Source organism: Notolepis coatsorum, assembly GCF_963971535.1.
Source record: "Notolepis coatsorum genome assembly, chromosome: 4".
Classification (NCBI taxonomy): domain Eukaryota; kingdom Metazoa; phylum Chordata; class Actinopteri; order Aulopiformes; family Paralepididae; genus Notolepis; species Notolepis coatsorum.
Window position 1 is genome coordinate 127,626,906 of NC_140168.1, and position 22,264 is coordinate 127,649,169.

Below are 22,264 nucleotides of genomic sequence, written 5' to 3' on the forward strand. Positions count from 1 at the left end.
TCTCTCCTCTCTCCTCTCTCCATCCACCTCCTCTCTCCCTCCTCTCCTTCCACCTCCTCTCTCCCTCCTCTCCCTCCACCTCCTCTCTCCCTCCTCTCCCTCCACCTCTATATCCTCTCTCCATCCTCTCCCTCCACCTCTCTCTCCTCTCTCCCTCCTCTCCATCCACCTCTCTCTCCTCTCTCCCTCCTCTCCTTCCACCTCCTCTATCCCTCCTCTCCCTCCAACTCCTCTCTCCTCTCTCCCTCCTCTCCCTCCACCTCCTCTCTCCTCTCTCCCTACACCTCCTCTCTCCTCTCTCCCTCCTCTCCCTCCACCTCCTCTCTCCTCTCTCCCTCCTCTCCATCCACTTCCTCTCTCCTCTCTCCCTCCTCTCCCTCCACTTCCTCTCTCCCTCCTCTCCCTCCACCTCATCTCTCCTCTCTCCCTCCTCTCCCTCCACCTCCTCTCTCTTCTCTCCCTCCTCTCCCTCCACCTCCTCTCCCCTCTCTCCCTCCTCTCCCTCCACCTCTCTCTCCTCTCTCCCTCCTTTCCCTCCACCTCTCTCTCCTGTCTCCCTCCTCTCCCTCCACCTCTCTCCCTCCTCTCCCTCCACCTCCTCTCTCCTCTCTCCCTCCTCTCCCTCCACCTCCTCTCTCCTCTCTCCCCTCTCTCCCTCCACCTCTCTCCTCTCTCCCTCCTCTCCCTCCACTTCCGCTCTCCCTCCTCTCCCTCCACCTACTCTCTCCTCTCTCCCTTCACCTCCTATCTCCCTCCTCTCCTTCCACTCCTCTCTCCCTCCTCTCCCTCCATCTTCTCGCTCCTCTCTCCCTCCTCTCCCTCCACCTCTCTTTCCTATCTCCCGCCTCTCCCTCCACCTCTATCTCCTCTCTCCCTCCTCTCCCCCACCTCTCTCTCTCATCTCTCCCTCCTCTCCCTCCACCTCTCTCTCCTCTCTCCCTCCTCTCCTTCCACCTCCTCTCTCCCTCCTCTCCCTCCACCTCCTCCCTCCTCTCTCCCTCCTCTCCCTCCACCTCCTATCTCCTCTCTCCCTCCTCTCCCCCCACCTCCTCTCTCATCTCTCCCTCATCTCCCTCCACTTCCTTTCTCCCTCCTCTCCATCCACCTCCTCTCTCCTCTCGCCCTCCTCTCCCTCCACCTCCTCTCTCCTCTATCCTTCCTCTCCTTCCACCTCATATCTCCCTCCTCTCCCTCCTTCTCCTCTCTCCTCTCTCCCTCCTCTCCCTCCACCTCCTCTCTCCTCTCTCTCTCCTCTCCCTCCACCTCTCTATCCTCTCTCCCTCCTCTCCTTCCACTTACTCTATCCCTCCTCTCCCTCCACCTCCTCTCTCCTCTCTCCCTCCTCTCCTTCCACTTCCTCTCTCCTTCCTCTCCCTCCACCTCCTCTCTCCTCTCTCCTCTCTCCCTCCTTTCCCTCCACCTCTTCTCTCCCTCCTCTCCCTCCACCTCCTCTATCCTCTCTCCCTCCTCTCCCTTCACCTCCTCTCTCCTCTCTCCCTCCTCTCCCTCCACCTCTCTCACAGCTCCACACCGACATGGACAGGAATGACGGGCGCACCAAGTACGTGCTGCGTGGCGAGGGGGCGGGCTCTGTGTTCGTGATCGACGAGAAGACCGGGAACATCCACGTGACCAAGCCCCTGGACCGCGAGGAGAAGGACGAGTACCGGCTCACGGCCACGGCCACGGACCGGCAGACGGAGCGCGCCCTGGAGCCCTCGTCTCAGTTCATCATCCGAGTGCAGGACATCAACGACAACCCGCCCGTCTTCGATGAGGAGCCTTACAGCGCCATCGTACCTGAGATGGCCAACATAGGTACTGCAGGGGGTACCTCATAGATCTGTTAGCTGTCCACCTCAGGCTCAGTGTGCGCCCGCATAAAGGGGGCAAAAGGAATGTAATCCTGGTCAGAACAACGGGACAGAATACAATATATTTGCATATATTACTGAAGATATTGCACGGATGATATGCTAGTGCAAACACACCCACATGTGTGCAATTTTCTCCTGATATGCTCCAGCGCAGTTGGAAAAGAGGCTTGGACATAACAGTATTTTTCACCATTTGTATTTAGTTTTTTTCGTAATGTATAGAGCTTGCTTAATTAGTATTTTCATGACACATTGATCCTTTGTTATCTTTCATCATTGCATTTGTTTGTCATGTCATCCCCAAATACATTATTTTGAGCAGACCTGTCCATGGTGCTGAATCTTTACACCGAAGTTAGGCACTGTGTGCCAGTGAAAATATTTTCAAATTTAGGATTTTTTTTTTGTGAGAAATGCAGTTGCATTTAATGTTTAGTTAAGATAATATAACCCACATTATCATATACTCCAGAATAAACGTTTCATTGGCCGTGTTTCCAGCATCTACTTCTCATGGACCTGACGAAACGTTATAAATTAAAAGTTTATTCTGGAGCATATGAGTGTGGGGGTGTTATTCTCTTTTGTGATTATCACCTAACCCAGCGACCAGAGGAGTGATGGTTATTTTTTTTTACTTTTCATTTCATATTGGTCATAGGCCTATTTGTATTTTTAAGACAACTTTATTTTGTTGCAGAGACAGCAGTAAGTAAGTAAAGTTTATTTATATAGCACTTTTCACAGAGAGAACTGTTGAATGCCCACGCTCGCTCTTAGGTCAGATCGATAACTTCATAACTCATTGGTCTGCCTATCTACACCTCAAACAGCGTCCTGTGAAGTGGTTGACACGCAGAACCAACCGAGTCTACAAAATGTTGTTGTTACCACTGACCGACAAGAGACAGCGAATGCACCGTTCCGACCCCCGTCAGTCATCGACCTTAGGTCGAGTGATTGAAGTTGCGGAATCTTTTATTTTATTTGCACTGGGACGGACTCTCTTTAATTAGATGAGGTCCATTTCCCTAATCCGTTACACGTATTTATCACTGTATGGCTTTACTTGATAATCCCGTTATACAGAATCCACCTTTAGTCCTTAATGCAGGGATAAAGCCACTTATTCTATTTTACATTAATCCATAATCATATGTCTCCTAAGTACACGCATTATCACTATATGGCTTTACTTGATAATCCCATTATACAGAATCCACCTTTAGTCCTTAATGCAGGGATAAAGCCACTTATTCTATTTTACATCATTAATCAAAAAATGCATGGGGTGAAGTTACAATGCAAAACACATTTCATGCTTACCCGGTCGTCTGGTCAGAAGAAAGGATACAAATCATATTTATAAAGAGGTAATTTTAATTAGAAAAAGCTAGTTACAAAAAGATACTGAAGTGGAAAGCACCCAATTCAGTTTAAAATAAGCACAGAACAAAACATCTCATCATGCACGGCTTGTGCCCAGTGTCGAGCACCATTCTTCTCATCTCTCAAAAAAGTCTGATCTGGCACGGCTTGTGCCCAGTGTCAAGCACCATTCTTCTCTTCCTCTCTCTCCAGCTCAGTGTAAAAATCTGCCTGTGATCTCGCCAGTTGGCCCTTATAAAGGGCCCCAGGGTCTCTTCTGCTTATTGGTCCAAATACAGCGCTGTCACCGTGATGTCATTTCACCAGCCAGTCAATGCACGGCTCGTGGGGACTGGCTCTCCTCCCATTTTACTCCACTAGGCCGTAACTCGAAAGTAATTGTAACGTTTTTCGCTGGAACAGACTCCCTTTGTTCTCTGCTGTGGAAAGTCCCTTCACTTTTCATCTCATTCAGACCCCACAAAGGGTTAACCAGTTTAATGCGTCTGCCGGCCGGAGAGCTCCAGGAAGAGGCCCCCGTACATTCCTCTGGGCTGTAGTCATTATTGAGAGGGAATAACTGGCCTGTGTTCCTACAATACACAATATACCTGTACTGCCTACTACATACCTGTAATACATCAATATACTATTGTATATTGCATTGTATATATTGTATATATATATATATATATAAATATACAATACACCTGTACCAATCATTGGTTTTATTCTATGCAGACAGGACAGGTTTAAACTGTGCCGACTTGCTCTCAGCTCAGGCCTGCTCTTCACTCCGACTGCACATTAACTGTAACATAGTTTTATAAGTGTATAAAGAGTATACAGGTCATATACATAGCTCCAATCATATATAATAAACATAAGAATATTATACAAAGTGTCACTCGTTGACTTGTGGCACTTTAACATGTGTTTACACATAACGTGTTTCTATTCCATTGTCCAGGAAGAATCTACAGACATTCCCCATAATCATATATAAGATCAGGATGTCATACCCAGTGTCACTTAGTTGGCTGTGACACTTTACACCCCCTCTGTCATCCTGGTCGGTCATTTTCCATTGTCTTAATAGCGTCTGTACTGGGGGACGAGATGGCGATTGTGGGGTCACGTGGCTGTGACTCTCCACACCCCCTCTGCCATCTTGGTACCTTGTTACCCTGGTAGCCGGCGGGAAGACTTGCATCTGTTGTTCCCTGGCTGGACGGCTCGACAGGATAGGTGTCACGTTGTTGCTTGGTATCCGGCGGGAAGACTTGCATCTGTTGTTCCCGGCCGATGCACCCAGGCTGTTGTCGTCTTGGTCATCTTGGTCACCTTGGTCATCTTGGTCACCTTGGTCATCTTGGTCATCTTGGTCATCTTGGGGTCGCCCCCTCTGACCTCTTGGATCTCTCCCATAGTTTGAGGTAGGTTGATTTGTCACTTCTCGGGCGACCCCCACGGATCCCCGAGAATTGTAGCAGCAGTCCTCTATTGAAGTGTGGTTGGCCTGGTCTTGTGACCCTGTCCGTAGGCCTCGCAGGACATCACAGATACAGTCCACAGAGGACTCATTCCTTTTCTCTCTTTCAGGTCCATTCAGGGCTCTCGTCGCCCTATAACCTGGGTCCAGGCCGATGTCTCTCTGTCCGGTCTGGGAGGTCTAGGAGGTCTGGGAGGTCTGGGAGGTCTGGGAGGTCTGGGAGGTCTAGATGAGGACCCTGAGGATGCTCTGGAGCTTGACCTATCCCGGTCTTCCTCCATTTCGGATTTCTGACCTGAGTCAGTATATTCCTTCTTGCCATTCGCTGCGTCGTCCACTGACTCCGGGGGACCCCCCCCCCCTGTCTAAGAATGCGGCACTGGTTCAGGTTTTGTCCCTTTACCAGCGCACCTTTACCAGCGCACATTGTTCACAGGCCTTTCGGACTGTTATCGCTCTTTGTTTGGCTTTATGTATGAGAATATTGTTAGTTCTCAGGTATACCAACATCCTCCTACTTCCGGCATGTCCAAGGTTATCATATACCTGTCTGATCATGTGAGTAGCCTCGTCCTGTTAGCAATGGCTAGTTAGCCTGCTATTCGCTCCTATTCGCAATGGCTATTTCAGCCTGCTCGCAATGGCTATTTCAGCCTGCTATTCGCAATGGCTATTTCAGCCTGCTATTCGCAATGGCTATTTCAGCCTGCTATTCGCAATGGCTATTTCAGCCTGCTATTCGCAATGGCTATTTCAGCGTGCTATTCGCAATGGCTATTTCAGCCTGCTATTCGCAATGGCTATTTCAGCCTGCTATTCGCAATGGCTATTTCAGCCTGCTATTCACAAAGTAGAGTTTTTTCTACTTAAGTTCTGACTTTAAGTAAGCATTTAGTTACTTCAAGTCATGAGTAAACCTTTTTACCGTAATCACAAAAATATACTTTAAGTGTGATCCTTTCTTTAAGTAGAACCTTCTACGTTTTTGACTGTAAGAAAACATTACGTAACTTTTTAGTCATGAGTAACCGCTACTTCAAGTCGTTACTTATCAACCCTCTCTTGTTCCTGATAGATTTTTTACCAATATACTTTTGGCTGTCTGCTGCGCTCTGCAGACCATCTACGTCACCAGTGTTCCAGATCTCGAACATTAGGAAGAGTCTTGGTTGGAGAGGTTCTGCCGATAAGACCAATCTTGAGTAAGGTTGACTCAAATCTGTAACTAATTCTACTCCAGAGACACCTGACAGCAGTTATTTCAGTTAATATTCTTTCGGCTGTTGATACCTATTTAATTAGTATACAGCCCAACTCACTTGAACTCATGTTCTAAGCCCCGGAACCTCCAATCCGTTTTGACAGACCTATAAACCAGTGACTTGGCCGCCTAAGCACCACAGCGTCCTGTATGCTGAGGCTTCCAAGTCTCCACAAATCTGATAGGCCCGTCGGATACAGAGACCCTGATGCTCGCTCTGTCCCCCCGCGTCAAGGTGCTAAGCTTGATGAGAGTTTGCAGAGTCTCAATTTGTTACCCATAGGCGCTGGTGAGTGTACATCTCATGCAGCTGATATGGTTGGTAGGGTGCTAACCTACCAAATGGTTGCTGTCAGGAAATCCCTTCTGAATGAAATAGATTACAAATTCACTTTACTTTACTCTGGGTTTAGAGCAAGGACGGACATCTTTACATATTATACTTAAAATATATACAAAATGCATGTAGTATTCTATGTCATGTTCCTTCCTAAATGACAATAACACTACATATTCTTCCTCTTGACAGATGAGCGGTATGTCAGGTGCAGTTTGCACTTGCTTGAGTGTCACGTGTCAGGGCCCCAGAAGGTAATTTCTCCCTTTGTTGCCCTCATCTCTGCTTGCTGCTCTGGGGTTAGTTTCTCCCCCATGTTCCTCCCGTCAAGTGCAGGTTGCACTGGCTTGAGTGTCATGTGTCAGGGCCCCAGAAGGTAATTTCTCCCTTCATTGCCCTTATCTCTGCTTGCTGCTCGGGGGTTAGTTTCTCCACCATCTTATCCCCTGGATCTTGACCTGGGGTCCTTACTTCTCTTTCCATCATTTGGGCCATTGAAGCCCCGTTGGTGAGCTAGCGTCTCCTTGTGCTAGCTTCTTTTGAGCTATTACTCAATATGTTGAGTAATCAGAACTGTGTTCAGTTTCAGAGGTATTTAGCTCCCCATCCTGTTCAGGCTCAGACTCAGTTTCACCTGAAGGCGTCATCTGTGACCTCGGGTTCTGATCCTTCATCTGAATGTCGCCATCCTCCTCTTCTGGGCCATAGAAAATGGAACAGTGCTCATAATTGATGTTTTTGGCCTTTAGGTACTCGTCTAGAGAGTTGAACGCCTCTATGTCAGTGGAGGGAGATACTCGTTTTGAGGTGGAGCCTGGCGCCTCATAAAGAGGAAGAATGACTACATCGTCTTCTTGGTTTTTTCCATTTCCACACTCGTCTTTGATGGTGTGTTGCAGTGTTCTTGTGCGAGACACATAGCCCCTTACTGCCCCCGTTAAGCAGGTTGGCACCTTGCATGGCTGCCTCCGCCGTCTATGGGGCTTAAGCTCTGCCTTAGTCTTAAAGGTCTTCCCACACTGGTCACAGCAGTAAGGTTTCTTTCGTGTGTGTACCATGTGGTGTAGTGTAAGGTTACGCTTCGCCTTGAAGCTCTTTCCACACTGGTCACAGCAGTAAGGTTTCTCTTCTGTGTGTACCGTGTGGTGAATTTTAAGCTCTCCCTTCGTCTTGAAGGCCTTCTCACACTGGACGCAACCGTAAGGTTTATTTTCTGTGTGTACCACGTGGTGACGTCTAAGGTGATCCTTCGTCTTGAAGCTCCTTCCACACTGGTCACAGCAGTAAGGTTTCCCCTCTGTGTGTACCGTGTGGTGTTGTTTAAGTTCTGCCTTCGTCTTGAAGGTCTTCCCACACTGGTCACAGCAGTAAGGTTTCTCTTCTGTGTGTACCACGTGGTGACTTTTAAGCTCCCCCTTCGTTTTGAAGGTCTTTCCACACTGGGCACAGCAGTAAGGTTTCTCTTCTGTGTGTACCACGTGGTGTCGTTCAAGATCTGCCTTTCTCTTGAAGCTAATGTCACACTGGTTACAGCAGTAAGGTCTCTCTCCTGTGTGTACCACGTGGTGACTTTTAAGATGTGTCTTCGTCTTGAAGCTCATGTCACACTGGTCACAACAGTAAGGTCTCTCTCCTGTGTGTACCATGTGGTGACGTTTAAGATCCGTCTTCGTCTTGAAGCTCATGTCACACTGGGCACAACAGTAAGGTTTCTCTCCTGTGTGTACCAAGTGGTGTCGTTTAAGCTCTCCCTTCGTCTTGAAGGTCTTCCCACACTGTGCACAGCAGTAAGGTTTCTCTCCTGTGTGCACCAAGTGGTGTAGTTTAAGGTAACGCTTCGTCTTGAAGCTCTTTCCACACTGGTCACAGCAGTAAAGTTTCTCTTGTGTGTGCACCAAGTGGTGTAATTTAAGGTGACGCTTCGTCTTGAAGCTCTTTCCACACTGGTCACAGCAGTAAGGTTTATTTTCTGTGCCAATTACTGCTTGCTGTACAGCCGGCACCCGTGCCAGCTTCTCCTGAGCTAGCTTCTCTTGTGCTAGCTCCTCCTGAGCTAGCTTTTGGCGTGCCAGCTCCTCCTGAGCTAGCATTGGTCGCTAGCTCCGGCTACTTCGCCTGCTGTTAGCTCCTGGGTTTGTTAGCCGATGGTGAGCTAGTTAGCTTCCGTCTGGCTACGGCCAGCTCATGGGTGTTAGCACTGGCTTGTTAGCCGATGTAGTGCTAGTTAGCTTGCAGTTCTGTGAATTCTTTTTGACTGCGCTTCACATCCACACTCTGCTCCTTACAAACAGTGTCTCCGGACTAGGGAGCCCTCGCTTTTCTGTGAACGGTCATTTTGACTCGCTTCACATCCACACTCCGCTCCTTACAAACAGTGTCTCCGGACTAGGGAGCCCTCGCTTTTCTGTGAACGGTCGTTTTGACTCGCTTCACATCCACACTCCGCTCCTTACAAACAGTGTCTCCGGACTAGGGAGCCCTCGCTTTTCTGTGAACGGTCGTTTTGACTCGCTTCACATCCACACTCCGCTCCTTACAAACAGTGTCTCCGGACTAGGGAGCCCTCGCTTTTCTGTGAACGATCATTTTGACTCGCTTCACATCCACACTCTGCTCCTTACAAACAGTGTCTTTGGGCTAGGGAGCCATCGCCTTTCTGTGAACGGTCGTTTTGACTCGGTTCACATACATTCTCTCCTCCTTACAAACAGTGTCTTTGGGCTAGGGAGCCCTCGCCTTGGGTAGGGCCAGTTCGCTTCCTGTGGGCAAAGCACGAAATTATGCTGCACTTGTAACTCCCCCCAGAGCTCTATAAACATTATGTTACCCTTTAGTTGTGAGTAAACGTTGCTTTAATCACCAAGATAGAGCTTTCTATTCATTTGTGATATCCCCGAGTAGAGCCTTCCACTCGAGTCGCCAGTAGAGCTTTCTACTTTAATTTTAGCCAAATCTGTGATTTAATTTTACTCCAGAGGCTTTTGACAGTAGTCCTGTCTTCTTCGGCCGTTTAGCACCTATTTTGGTTAGTATAAATGCACATCGCCAGGGACGCCATGTTGAATGCCCACGCTCGCTCTTAGGTCAGATCGATAACTTCATAACTCATTGGTCTGCCTATCTACACCTCAAACAGCGTCCTGTGAAGTGGTTGACACGCAGAACCAACCGAGTCTACAAAATGTTGTTGTTACCACTGACCGACAAGAGACAGCGAATGCACCGTTCCGACCCCCGTCAGTCATCGACCTTAGGTCGAGTGATTGAAGTTGCGGAATCTTTTATTTTATTTGCACTGGGACGGACTCTCTTTAATTAGATGAGGTCCATTTCCCTAATCCGTTACACGTATTTATCACTGTATGGCTTTACTTGATAATCCCATTATACAGAATCCACCTTTAGTCCTTAATGCAGGGATAAAGCCACTTATTCTATTTTACATTAATCCATAATCATATGTCTCCTAAGTACACGCATTATCACTATATGGCTTTACTTGATAATCCCATTATACAGAATCCACCTTTAGTCCTTAATGCAGGGATAAAGCCACTTATTCTATTTTACATCATTAATAAAAAAATGCATGGGGTGAAGTTACAATGCAAAACACATTTCATGCTTACCCGGTCGTCTGGTCAGAAGAAAGGATACAAATCATATTTATAAAGAGGTAATTTTAATTAGAAAAAGCTAGTTACAAAAAGATACTGAAGTGGAAAGCACCCAATTCAGTTTAAAATAAGCACAGAACAAAACATCTCATCATGCACGGCTTGTGCCCAGTGTCGAGCACCATTCTTCTCATCTCTCAAAAAAGTCTGATCTGGCACGGCTTGTGCCCAGTGTCAAGCACCATTCTTCTCTTCCTCTCTCTCCAGCTCAGTGTAAAAATCTGCCTGTGATCTCGCCAGTTGGCCCTTATAAAGGGCCCCAGGGTCTCTTCTGCTTATTGGTCCAAATACAGCGCTGTCACCGTGATGTCATTTCACCAGCCAGTCAATGCACGGCTCGTGGGGACTGGCTCTCCTCCCATTTTACTCCACTAGGCCGTAACTCGAAAGTAATTGTAACGTTTTTCGCTGGAACAGACTCCCTTTGTTCTCTGCTGTGGAAAGTCCCTTCACTTTTCATCTCATTCAGACCCCACAAAGGGTTAACCAGTTTAATGCGTCTGCCGGCCGGAGAGCTCCAGGAAGAGGCCCCCGTACATTCCTCTGGGCTGTAGTCATTATTGAGAGGGAATAACTGGCCTGTGTTCCTACAATACACAATATACCTGTACTGCCTACTACATACCTGTAATACATCAATATACTATTGTATATTGCATTGTATATATTGTATATATATATATATATATAAATATACAATACACCTGTACCAATCATTGGTTTTATTCTATGCAGACAGGACAGGTTTAAACTGTGCCGACTTGCTCTCAGCTCAGGCCTGCTCTTCACTCCGACTGCACATTAACTGTAACATAGTTTTATAAGTGTATAAAGAGTATACAGGTCATATACATAGCTCCAATCATATATAATAAACATAAGAATATTATACAAAGTGTCACTCGTTGACTTGTGGCACTTTAACATGTGTTTACACATAACGTGTTTCTATTCCATTGTCCAGGAAGAATCTACAGACATTCCCCATAATCATATATAAGATCAGGATGTCATACCCAGTGTCACTTAGTTGGCTGTGACACTTTACACCCCCTCTGTCATCCTGGTCGGTCATTTTCCATTGTCTTAATAGCGTCTGTACTGGGGGACGAGATGGCGATTGTGGGGTCACGTGGCTGTGACTCTCCACACCCCCTCTGCCATCTTGGTACCTTGTTACCCTGGTAGCCGGCGGGAAGACTTGCATCTGTTGTTCCCTGGCTGGACGGCTCGACAGGATAGGGGTCACGTTGTTGCTTGGTATCCGGCGGGAAGACTTGCATCTGTTGTTCCCGGCCGATGCACCCAGGCTGTTGTCGTCTTGGTCATCTTGGTCACCTTGGTCATCTTGGTCACCTTGGTCATCTTGGTCATCTTGGTCATCTTGGGGTCGCCCCCTCTGACCTCTTGGATCTCTCCCATAGTTTGAGGTAGGTTGATTTGTCACTTCTCGGGCGACCCCCACGGATCCCCGAGAATTGTAGCAGCAGTCCTCTATTGAAGTGTGGTTGGCCTGGTCTTGTGACCCTGTCCGTAGGCCTCGCAGGACATCACAGATACAGTCCACAGAGGACTCATTCCTTTTCTCTCTTTCAGGTCCATTCAGGGCTCTCGTCGCCCTATAACCTGGGTCCAGGCCGATGTCTCTCTGTCCGGTCTGGGAGGTCTAGGAGGTCTGGGAGGTCTGGGACGTCTGGGAGGTCTGGGAGGTCTGGGAGGTCTGGGAGGTCTAGATGAGGACCCTGAGGATGCTCTGGAGCTTGACCTATCCCGGTCTTCCTCCATTTCGGATTTCTGACCTGAGTCAGTATATTCCTTCTTGCCATTCGCTGCGTCGTCCACTGACTCCGGGGGACCCCCCCCCCTGTCTAAGAATGCGGCACTGGTTCAGGTTTTGTCCCTTTACCAGCGCACCTTTACCAGCGCACATTGTTCACAGGCCTTTCGGACTGTTATCGCTCTTTGTTTGGCTTTATGTATGAGAATATTGTTAGTTCTCAGGTATACCAACATCCTCCTACTTCCGGCATGTCCAAGGTTATCATATACCTGTCTGATCATGTGAGTAGCCTCGTCCTGTTAGCAATGGCTAGTTAGCCTGCTATTCGCTCCTATTCGCAATGGCTATTTCAGCCTGCTCGCAATGGCTATTTCAGCCTGCTATTCGCAATGGCTATTTCAGCCTGCTATTCGCAATGGCTATTTCAGCCTGCTATTCGCAATGGCTATTTCAGCCTGCTATTCGCAATGGCTATTTCAGCCTGCTATTCGCAATGGCTATTTCAGCGTGCTATTCGCAATGGCTATTTCAGCCTGCTATTCGCAATGGCTATTTCAGCCTGCTATTCGCAATGGCTATTTCAGCCTGCTATTCACAAAGTAGAGTTTTTTCTACTTAAGTTCTGACTTTAAGTAAGCATTTAGTTACTTCAAGTCATGAGTAAACCTTTTTACCGTAATCACAAAAATATACTTTAAGTGTGATCCTTTCTTTAAGTAGAACCTTCTACGTTTTTGACTGTAAGAAAACATTACGTAACTTTTTAGTCATGAGTAACCGCTACTTCAAGTCGTTACTTATCAACCCTCTCTTGTTCCTGATAGATTTTTTACCAATATACTTTTGGCTGTCTGCTGCGCTCTGCAGACCATCTACGTCACCAGTGTTCCAGATCTCGAACATTAGGAAGAGTCTTGGTTGGAGAGGTTCTGCCGATAAGACCAATCTTGAGTAAGGTTGACTCAAATCTGTAACTAATTCTACTCCAGAGACACCTGACAGCAGTTATTTCAGTTAATATTCTTTCGGCTGTTGATACCTATTTAATTAGTATACAGCCCAACTCACTTGAACTCATGTTCTAAGCCCCGGAACCTCCAATCCGTTTTGACAGACCTATAAACCAGTGACTTGGCCGCCTAAGCACCACAGCGTCCTGTATGCTGAGGCTTCCAAGTCTCCACAAATCTGATAGGCCCGTCGGATACAGAGACCCTGATGCTCGCTCTGTCCCCCCGCGTCAAGGTGCTAAGCTTGATGAGAGTTTGCAGAGTCTCAATTTGTTACCCATAGGCGCTGGTGAGTGTACATCTCATGCAGCTGATATGGTTGGTAGGGTGCTAACCTACCAAATGGTTGCTGTCAGGAAATCCCTTCTGAATGAAATAGATTACAAATTCACTTTACTTTACTCTGGGTTTAGAGCAAGGACGGACATCTTTACATATTATACTTAAAATATATACAAAATGCATGTAGTATTCTATGTCATGTTCCTTCCTAAATGACAATAACACTACATATTCTTCCTCTTGACAGATGAGCGGTATGTCAAGTGCAGTTTGCACTTGCTTGAGTGTCACGTGTCAGGGCCCCAGAAGGTAATTTCTCCCTTTGTTGCCCTCATCTCTGCTTGCTGCTCTGGGGTTAGTTTCTCCCCCATGTTCCTCCCGTCAAGTGCAGGTTGCACTGGCTTGAGTGTCATGTGTCAGGGCCCCAGAAGGTAATTTCTCCCTTCATTGCCCTTATCTCTGCTTGCTGCTCGGGGGTTAGTTTCTCCACCATCTTATCCCCTGGATCTTGACCTGGGGTCCTTACTTCTCTTTCCATCATTTGGGCCATTGAAGCCCCGTTGGTGAGCTAGCGTCTCCTTGTGCTAGCTTCTCTTGAGCTATTACTCAATATGTTGAGTAATCAGAACTGTGTTCAGTTTCAGAGGTATTTAGCTCCCCATCCTGTTCAGGCTCAGACTCAGTTTCACCTGAAGGCGTCATCTGTGACCTCGGGTTCTGATCCTTCATCTGAATGTCGCCATCCTCCTCTTCTGGGCCATAGAAAATGGAACAGTGCTCATAATTGATGTTTTTGGCCTTTAGGTACTCGTCTAGAGAGTTGAACGCCTCTATGTCAGTGGAGGGAGATACTCGTTTTGAGGTGGAGCCTGGCGCCTCATAAAGAGGAAGAATGACTACATCGTCTTCTTGGTTTTTTCCATTTCCACACTCGTCTTTGATGGTGTGTTGCAGTGTTCTTGTGCGAGACACATAGCCCCTTACTGCCCCCGTTAAGCAGGTTGGCACCTTGCATGGCTGCCTCCGCCGTCTATGGGGCTTAAGCTCTGCCTTAGTCTTAAAGGTCTTCCCACACTGGTCACAGCAGTAAGGTTTCTTTCGTGTGTGTACCATGTGGTGTAGTGTAAGGTTACGCTTCGCCTTGAAGCTCTTTCCACACTGGTCACAGCAGTAAGGTTTCTCTTCTGTGTGTACCGTGTGGTGAATTTTAAGCTCTCCCTTCGTCTTGAAGGCCTTCTCACACTGGACGCAACCGTAAGGTTTATTTTCTGTGTGTACCACGTGGTGACGTCTAAGGTGATCCTTCGTCTTGAAGCTCCTTCCACACTGGTCACAGCAGTAAGGTTTCCCCTCTGTGTGTACCGTGTGGTGTTGTTTAAGTTCTGCCTTCGTCTTGAAGGTCTTCCCACACTGGTCACAGCAGTAAGGTTTCTCTTCTGTGTGTACCACGTGGTGACTTTTAAGCTCCCCCTTCGTTTTGAAGGTCTTTCCACACTGGGCACAGCAGTAAGGTTTCTCTTCTGTGTGTACCACGTGGTGTCGTTCAAGATCTGCCTTTCTCTTGAAGCTAATGTCACACTGGTTACAGCAGTAAGGTCTCTCTCCTGTGTGTACCACGTGGTGACTTTTAAGATGTGTCTTCGTCTTGAAGCTCATGTCACACTGGTCACAACAGTAAGGTCTCTCTCCTGTGTGTACCATGTGGTGACGTTTAAGATCCGTCTTCGTCTTGAAGCTCATGTCACACTGGGCACAACAGTAAGGTTTCTCTCCTGTGTGTACCAAGTGGTGTCGTTTAAGCTCTCCCTTCGTCTTGAAGGTCTTCCCACACTGTGCACAGCAGTAAGGTTTCTCTCCTGTGTGCACCAAGTGGTGTAGTTTAAGGTAACGCTTCGTCTTGAAGCTCTTTCCACACTGGTCACAGCAGTAAAGTTTCTCTTGTGTGTGCACCAAGTGGTGTAATTTAAGGTGACGCTTCGTCTTGAAGCTCTTTCCACACTGGTCACAGCAGTAAGGTTTATTTTCTGTGCCAATTACTGCTTGCTGTACAGCCGGCACCCGTGCCAGCTTCTCCTGAGCTAGCTTCTCTTGTGCTAGCTCCTCCTGAGCTAGCTTTTGGCGTGCCAGCTCCTCCTGAGCTAGCATTGGTCGCTAGCTCCGGCTACTTCGCCTGCTGTTAGCTCCTGGGTTTGTTAGCCGATGGTGAGCTAGTTAGCTTCCGTCTGGCTACGGCCAGCTCATGGGTGTTAGCACTGGCTTGTTAGCCGATGTAGTGCTAGTTAGCTTGCAGTTCTGTGAATTCTTTTTGACTGCGCTTCACATCCACACTCTGCTCCTTACAAACAGTGTCTCCGGACTAGGGAGCCCTCGCTTTTCTGTGAACGGTCATTTTGACTCGCTTCACATCCACACTCCGCTCCTTACAAACAGTGTCTCCGGACTAGGGAGCCCTCGCTTTTCTGTGAACGGTCGTTTTGACTCGCTTCACATCCACACTCCGCTCCTTACAAACAGTGTCTCCGGACTAGGGAGCCCTCGCTTTTCTGTGAACGGTCGTTTTGACTCGCTTCACATCCACACTCCGCTCCTTACAAACAGTGTCTCCGGACTAGGGAGCCCTCGCTTTTCTGTGAACGGTCGTTTTGACTCGCTTCACATCCACACTCTGCTCCTTACAAACAGTGTATTTGGGCTAGGGAGCCATCGCCTTTCTGTGAACGGTCGTTTTGACTCGGTTCACATACATTCTCTCCTCCTTACAAACAGTGTCTTTGGGCTAGGGAGCCCTCGCCTTGGGTAGGGCCAGTTCGCTTCCTGTGGGCAAAGCACGAAATTATGCTGCACTTGTAACTCCCCCCAGAGCTCTATAAACATTATGTTACCCTTTAGTTGTGAGTAAACGTTGCTTTAATCACCAAGATAGAGCTTTCTATTCATTTGTGATATCCCCGAGTAGAGCCTTCCACTCGAGTCGCCAGTAGAGCTTTCTACTTTAATTTTAGCCAAATCTGTGATTTAATTTTACTCCAGAGGCTTTTGACAGTAGTCCTGTCTTCTTCGGCCGTTTAGCACCTATTTTGGTTAGTATAAATGCACATCGCCAGGGACGCCATGTTGAATGCCCACGCTCGCTCTTAGGTCAGATCGATAACTTCATAACTCATTGGTCTGCCTATCTACACCTCAAACAGCGTCCTGTGAAGTGGTTGACACGCAGAACCAACCGAGTCTACAAAATGTTGTTGTTACCACTGACCGACAAGAGACAGCGAATGCACCGTTCCGACCCCCGTCAGTCATCGACCCTAGGTCGAGTGATTGAAGTTGCGGAATCTTTTATTTTATTTGCACTGGGACGGACTCTCTTTAATTAGATGAGGTCCATTTCCCTAATCCGTTACACGTATTTATCACTGTATGGCTTTACTTGATAATCCCATTATACAGAATCCACCTTTAGTCCTTAATGCAGGGATAAAGCCACTTATTCTATTTTACATTAATCCATAATCATATGTCTCCTAAGTACACGCATTATCACTATATGGCTTTACTTGATAATCCCATTATACAGAATCCACCTTTAGTCCTTAATGCAGGGATAAAGCCACTTATTCTATTTTACATCATTAATAAAAAAATGCATGGGGTGAAGTTACAATGCAAAACACATTTCATGCTTACCCGGTCGTCTGGTCAGAAGAAAGGATACAAATCATATTTATAAAGAGGTAATTTTAATTAGAAAAAGCTAGTTACAAAAAGATACTGAAGTGGAAAGCACCCAATTCAGTTTAAAATAAGCACAGAACAAAACATCTCATCATGCACGGCTTGTGCCCAGTGTCGAGCACCATTCTTCTCATCTCTCAAAAAAGTCTGATCTGGCACGGCTTGTGCCCAGTGTCAAGCACCATTCTTCTCTTCCTCTCTCTCCAGCTCAGTGTAAAAATCTGCCTGTGATCTCGCCAGTTGGCCCTTATAAAGGGCCCCAGGGTCTCTTCTGCTTATTGGTCCAAATACAGCGCTGTCACCGTGATGTCATTTCACCAGCCAGTCAATGCACGGCTCGTGGGGACTGGCTCTCCTCCCATTTTACTCCACTAGGCCGTAACTCGAAAGTAATTGTAACATTTTTCGCTGGAACAGACTCCCTTTGTTCTCTGCTGTGGAAAGTCCCTTCACTTTTCATCTCATTCAGACCCCACAAAGGGTTAACCAGTTTAATGCGTCTGCCGGCCGGAGAGCTCCAGGAAGAGGCCCCCGTACATTCCTCTGGGCTGTAGTCATTATTGAGAGGGAATAACTGGCCTGTGTTCCTACAATACACAATATACCTGTACTGCCTACTACATACCTGTAATACATCAATATACTATTGTATATTGCATTGTATATATTGTATATATATATATATAAATATACAATACACCTGTACCAATCATTGGTTTTATTCTATGCAGACAGGACAGGTTTAAACTGTGCCGACTTGCTCTCAGCTCAGGCCTGCTCTTCACTCCGACTGCACATTAACTGTAACATAGTTTTATAAGTGTATAAAGAGTATACAGGTCATATACATAGCTCCAATCATATATAATAAACATAAGAATATTATACAAAGTGTCACTCGTTGACTTGTGGCACTTTAACATGTGTTTACACATAACGTGTTTCTATTCCATTGTCCAGGAAGAATCTACAGACATTCCCCATAATCATATATAAGATCAGGATGTCATACCCAGTGTCACTTAGTTGGCTGTGACACTTTACAAGAACTCACAAAGTGCTTTACATACAGCAGAAATTAAATATAAAATATAAAAATAAAAATCAAGAACCATTCAAGTGATAAGAGACATAACAAAAACACAATGAATCACAGAGAAAATAAAACAATAGACATATTGTATACCTGGAGGAGAAGCTCAAACATTACCCAAAGGCCTGTTGAAACAGTCATGTTTTTAGCTGATTTAAAAAAATGTCAACAGACTCTGCAGCTCTTAGGCCATGAGAAAGGGCATTCCAGAGTCTAGGCGCTACAGACTGTAAGGCTCTGTCACCTTTGGTGATCAACCTGGTGCGAGGAATGACCAACAGATCCTGGTCAGCTGTCCTCAGGGTAGGGCTGGGCGATATATATCGAGTATACTCGATGTATCGCAGCTTGTTCTACATGAGAGTAAATTACTATATCGTGAACATCGAGTATATGTTGTGTCACGTCGCGGCTGAGATGAGACTTGCTTTAGCACAGAACTTTCCTCTCATTTCATTATAGACAGACCAGCGCGGACCTTCAATGACATGCAATTGTAATTTCATTAGACAGACTAGCGCGGACCTTTAATGACATGCAATTTAATTGACACGAGCAATGGGCTAACGTTAGCTGCTAACTTATCCCATGACTAGGCTAACTAGCGCTAGCTGCTAACCATAAAACTTCGAGATGAAGCCACGTTACAAGCCCAAGACTTCCCTGGCTCGCATTAGGCCTGGCAATTTTTTTTTACATTGCTATGTCTATACATTGGTTTCTTGTTCAAATGTTTCCTTTGCCGCATGGTATGCTAGGTCGAGGGCCTTGAAGCGGATTCCTGTGGCAATGGGGAGCCAGTGCAGGTCCCTGAGAAGTGGGGTGAGATGGGCTGACTTCGGTAGGTTTGCGATCAGGCGGGCCGCTGCGTTCTGAATGAGTTGAAGAGGCTTGGTGGCAGTGGCCGGGAGACCAGCAAGCAGTGCGTTGCAGTAGTCAAGGCGGGAGATGACTGTGGATTGGACAAGGAGTTGGGTGGCTTCTTTTGTCAGGAAGGGGCGGATCCTTCTGACGTTGCTCAGGAGGAATCTGCAGGTTCTGGTTGTCGCTGCGATGTGAGCGGAGAAGTTCAACTGGTCGTCGAGGACAACACCAAGGTTATTGGCGGTCGGGGACGCGGTCACAGCTGCATTCCACTGTGATGGAAAGGTCGGTCAGGGGGGAGGATTTGGTCGGCAGGTTCTATTTGAGGTGGTTGGTTGTCTACTAAAGATAGTGCCACACTTATTGATAACATATTTACGAATGTTTATGGCCAAGCAACAAGTGGTTTGTTCTTAAGTGAAATCAGTGAACATTTTCCTTTTTTTGTGATTCTACATAATTTAATGGAAAAATGTTCAGTTGATGTAAGTGAACCTTCTTGTAAAATTGTAAGAATTAGGACACCAGAAAGAATGGAGGCCTTAAAGATGGACCTTACAAACTACAACTGGGATGAGGTGTATGTTGACGATCCAAATCAGGCATATGATGCTTTTTTGTTGACGTTCACAGAGCTATACAACAAACACTATCCTATTAGAAAGAGCTGGGTGAATAATAAATATAAAGGAAAGCCATGGATGACCAAAGCTACGCAAAGGGCGTGCAAAAAGAAAAACTTACTTTACAAGAAATATTTACAACTGAGAACAAGTAAAAGCGAAGAAAAATATAAGCTGTATAAGAACAAACTGACTTCCATTATGAGAGTACAGAAGAAGGAATACTACAATAAAATGTTAGAAGATAGTGCAAATAATATACAAAATACCTGGAAAATAATCAATCATATTATTCCAAATAGAGGCTATAAATCTGAATTTCCAAGCTATTTTCTAAATAGCTCAGATGCTAAAGTGGACAATGTAAAAAGCATTGTTGAAGATTTCAATGACTACTTTGTGGGTGTTGGAACTACTTTGGCCAGCTAAATTGTTGTGCCTGATGATAAAAAAGATATGTTTAATAATCTTATTAATGATAATATCAGTTCTATGTTCCTTTGTGGGGTAAATGAACTTGATATAATTGATATTGTAAGTAAATTCAAAAACAAAACATCAACTGATATAAACATGGTAATTGACATGGTAATTATTAAAGAAGTAATTGAGTCTATTGTAAAACCTTTGACCTATATATGCAATCTGTCTTGTCAAATAGGTGTTTTTCCTAATAATATGAAACCAGCAAAGGTAATACCAATATATAAAAATGGAGATAAACATCAAATGGACAATTATAGACCAGTGTCCCTACTTCCTCAATTTTCAAAAATATTAGAGAAACTATTTGTGAAACAACTGGATCTTTTCATTGGCAAATACAAAATACTGAGTGAACACCAGTATGGGTTTAGGAAAAATAGAACTACTACATTATGCAGTGATGGAGATGGTAGAAGAAATAACTAAAGCAGTTGAAAATGACAAGTGTTCTATTTAAGCATTACATCACGCGCAGGAGTGGTTTGTGAACAATAAACCATGCCTAGGGGTGGTCGTTAGGCCCGAGGCGCAGCTGAGGGTCGTTAGACCCCCCTAGGCATGGTTTATTGTTCACAAATCACGACTGCAAGTGGTGTAAAGCTTTTATACAACTGCCACATTCATCCAACCTTATTTCTATACAATAAACACACATTAATCGAAGATTTATTGAAAAAACCATCCGCCAGAAAAAGTTGTTCCCACAACTACAAAAAAGACAATTTGCCTTCATGTGGAAGCAGATCGGAAGTGCATCCAACCAACTAACACATCCAACTGTGTATTATTGGAATGATTGAGAGAAGTTGCCTCATGTGGAAGCAGCTTGAAGTGCATCCAACCAACTAACACATCCAACTGTGTATTATTGGAATGATTGATTGAAAATTTTATTACCAGATGCAGAATGGGTACAATACAGTACGGCTCAATACACACAATTGTTAAGGGAATGCAGACCTACTTTCCATAGAACTTCATTCTTAGATGCTTCTATAGAAAGTAGGTAAAACAAATTAAAACGTTTTCTTTGCCCTATAGGAAAAAAACGTTTTCTTCGCCCTATTTTTTTATTTATTTTTTTAAACCTACTGTAGAGGGCCTAAACTTAACCAGTTGGAAACCAAGCGTACAGTAATAAAATTAGCAATCAATCAATAAATCAACTCAATAGGCCATGCTCACTTAGAACAGCGCAGCACCCAGCTCTCTCTCAGTCTGAGCCGCGTTGCAGACAGGAGTGTGTGTGTGTGTGTGGGGGGGGGGGGGGGGGGGGGGGGGTGGCGGTGGGTGGAGACTAGAGCTAGCGCTGACAGTCAGAGAGAAGGAAAAAGAAATTGAAAAAAAAATGCAAATTAAATTTCTTTTGTTCTAGAATGACTCAAGACCCATCAATTACATCATCCAACATTGTTTAAAGGACTAACACATTCGCAGTGACAGAATCGCTTCATATTTAGTCGTTATGGCGCTATCAACATATCCATTTGTTGTCCGCGATCTTGTTTTCTCCCGGAGTGAGCCGGCGGAGTGATATGTGATTCGGTTGTGGGCGGGTCCTGAGGCCAGGACCGTGGATTGTTGCCAATAAAGACGTGTAAATGGACTGTTTCAGCCAATCAGAATCGAGAAATTTGCATGCCGTTGTATAATGGTATTTATATTGACATACAGAAGGCTTTTGATACAATAGATCACAGCATATTAGTGAGAAAACTGGAGAAGTATGGGATACGAGGTATAGCTAACTCTTGGCTGAAGAGCTACTTGGAAAACAGACAGCAATGTGTGCAAATCAATGACTGTGTCAGGATTTAGGAAGGTCACCTGTGGAGTACCCCAGGGATATGTGATAGGTCCAAAACTATTTATACTTTATATTAATGATATGTGCAATGTTACTGAACTGTTAAAGTTTGTTATTTTTGCAGATGATACAAATTTATATTGCTCAGGAAGTAATTTAAAGGAACTTTTGCCTGATATTGAAAGAGAGCTTGAAACTCTCAAAACTTGGTTTGATGTTAATAAATTGTCTCTCAATATTAAGAAAACTAAATTTATGGTTTTTGGAAATCGAAAAGAAATAAAGGGGGAGATAGAGTTAAAAATATGTGATGTAAAAATAGAAAGAGTTTTTGAGATAAAATTTCTAGGGGTAGTTATTGACCAGAAATTAACATGGAAACAACATGTTAACTATATTCAAGAAAAATATCTAAGTCAGTAGCAATATTGTATAAATGTAAGGATATATTAAACTACAAAGCCTTGCACATAATTTACTGCTCACTTATACCTCCTTACATTTCTTACTGTGTGGAAGTATGGGGTCGACATTTAAAAATACAGTAAATCCAATAGTCGTACTTGCAAAAGCGG

General features: G+C 45.5%; 1 protein-coding gene across 1 annotated transcript in view; it reads left to right on the forward strand.

Annotated features, from left to right (window-relative positions):
* Nucleotides 1-1,535: 1,535 nt before the first annotated feature.
* cdh24b (cadherin 24, type 2b) overlaps nt 1,536-22,264 on the forward strand; it is a gene marked incomplete at both ends in the record, with an annotated part of 663,530 nt that continues 642,801 nt past the window's right edge. Inside the window, 1 exon segment of the mRNA XM_084312100.1 lies at nt 1,536-1,830. Coding sequence (XP_084168226.1) covers nt 1,536-1,830 — 295 coding nt within the window.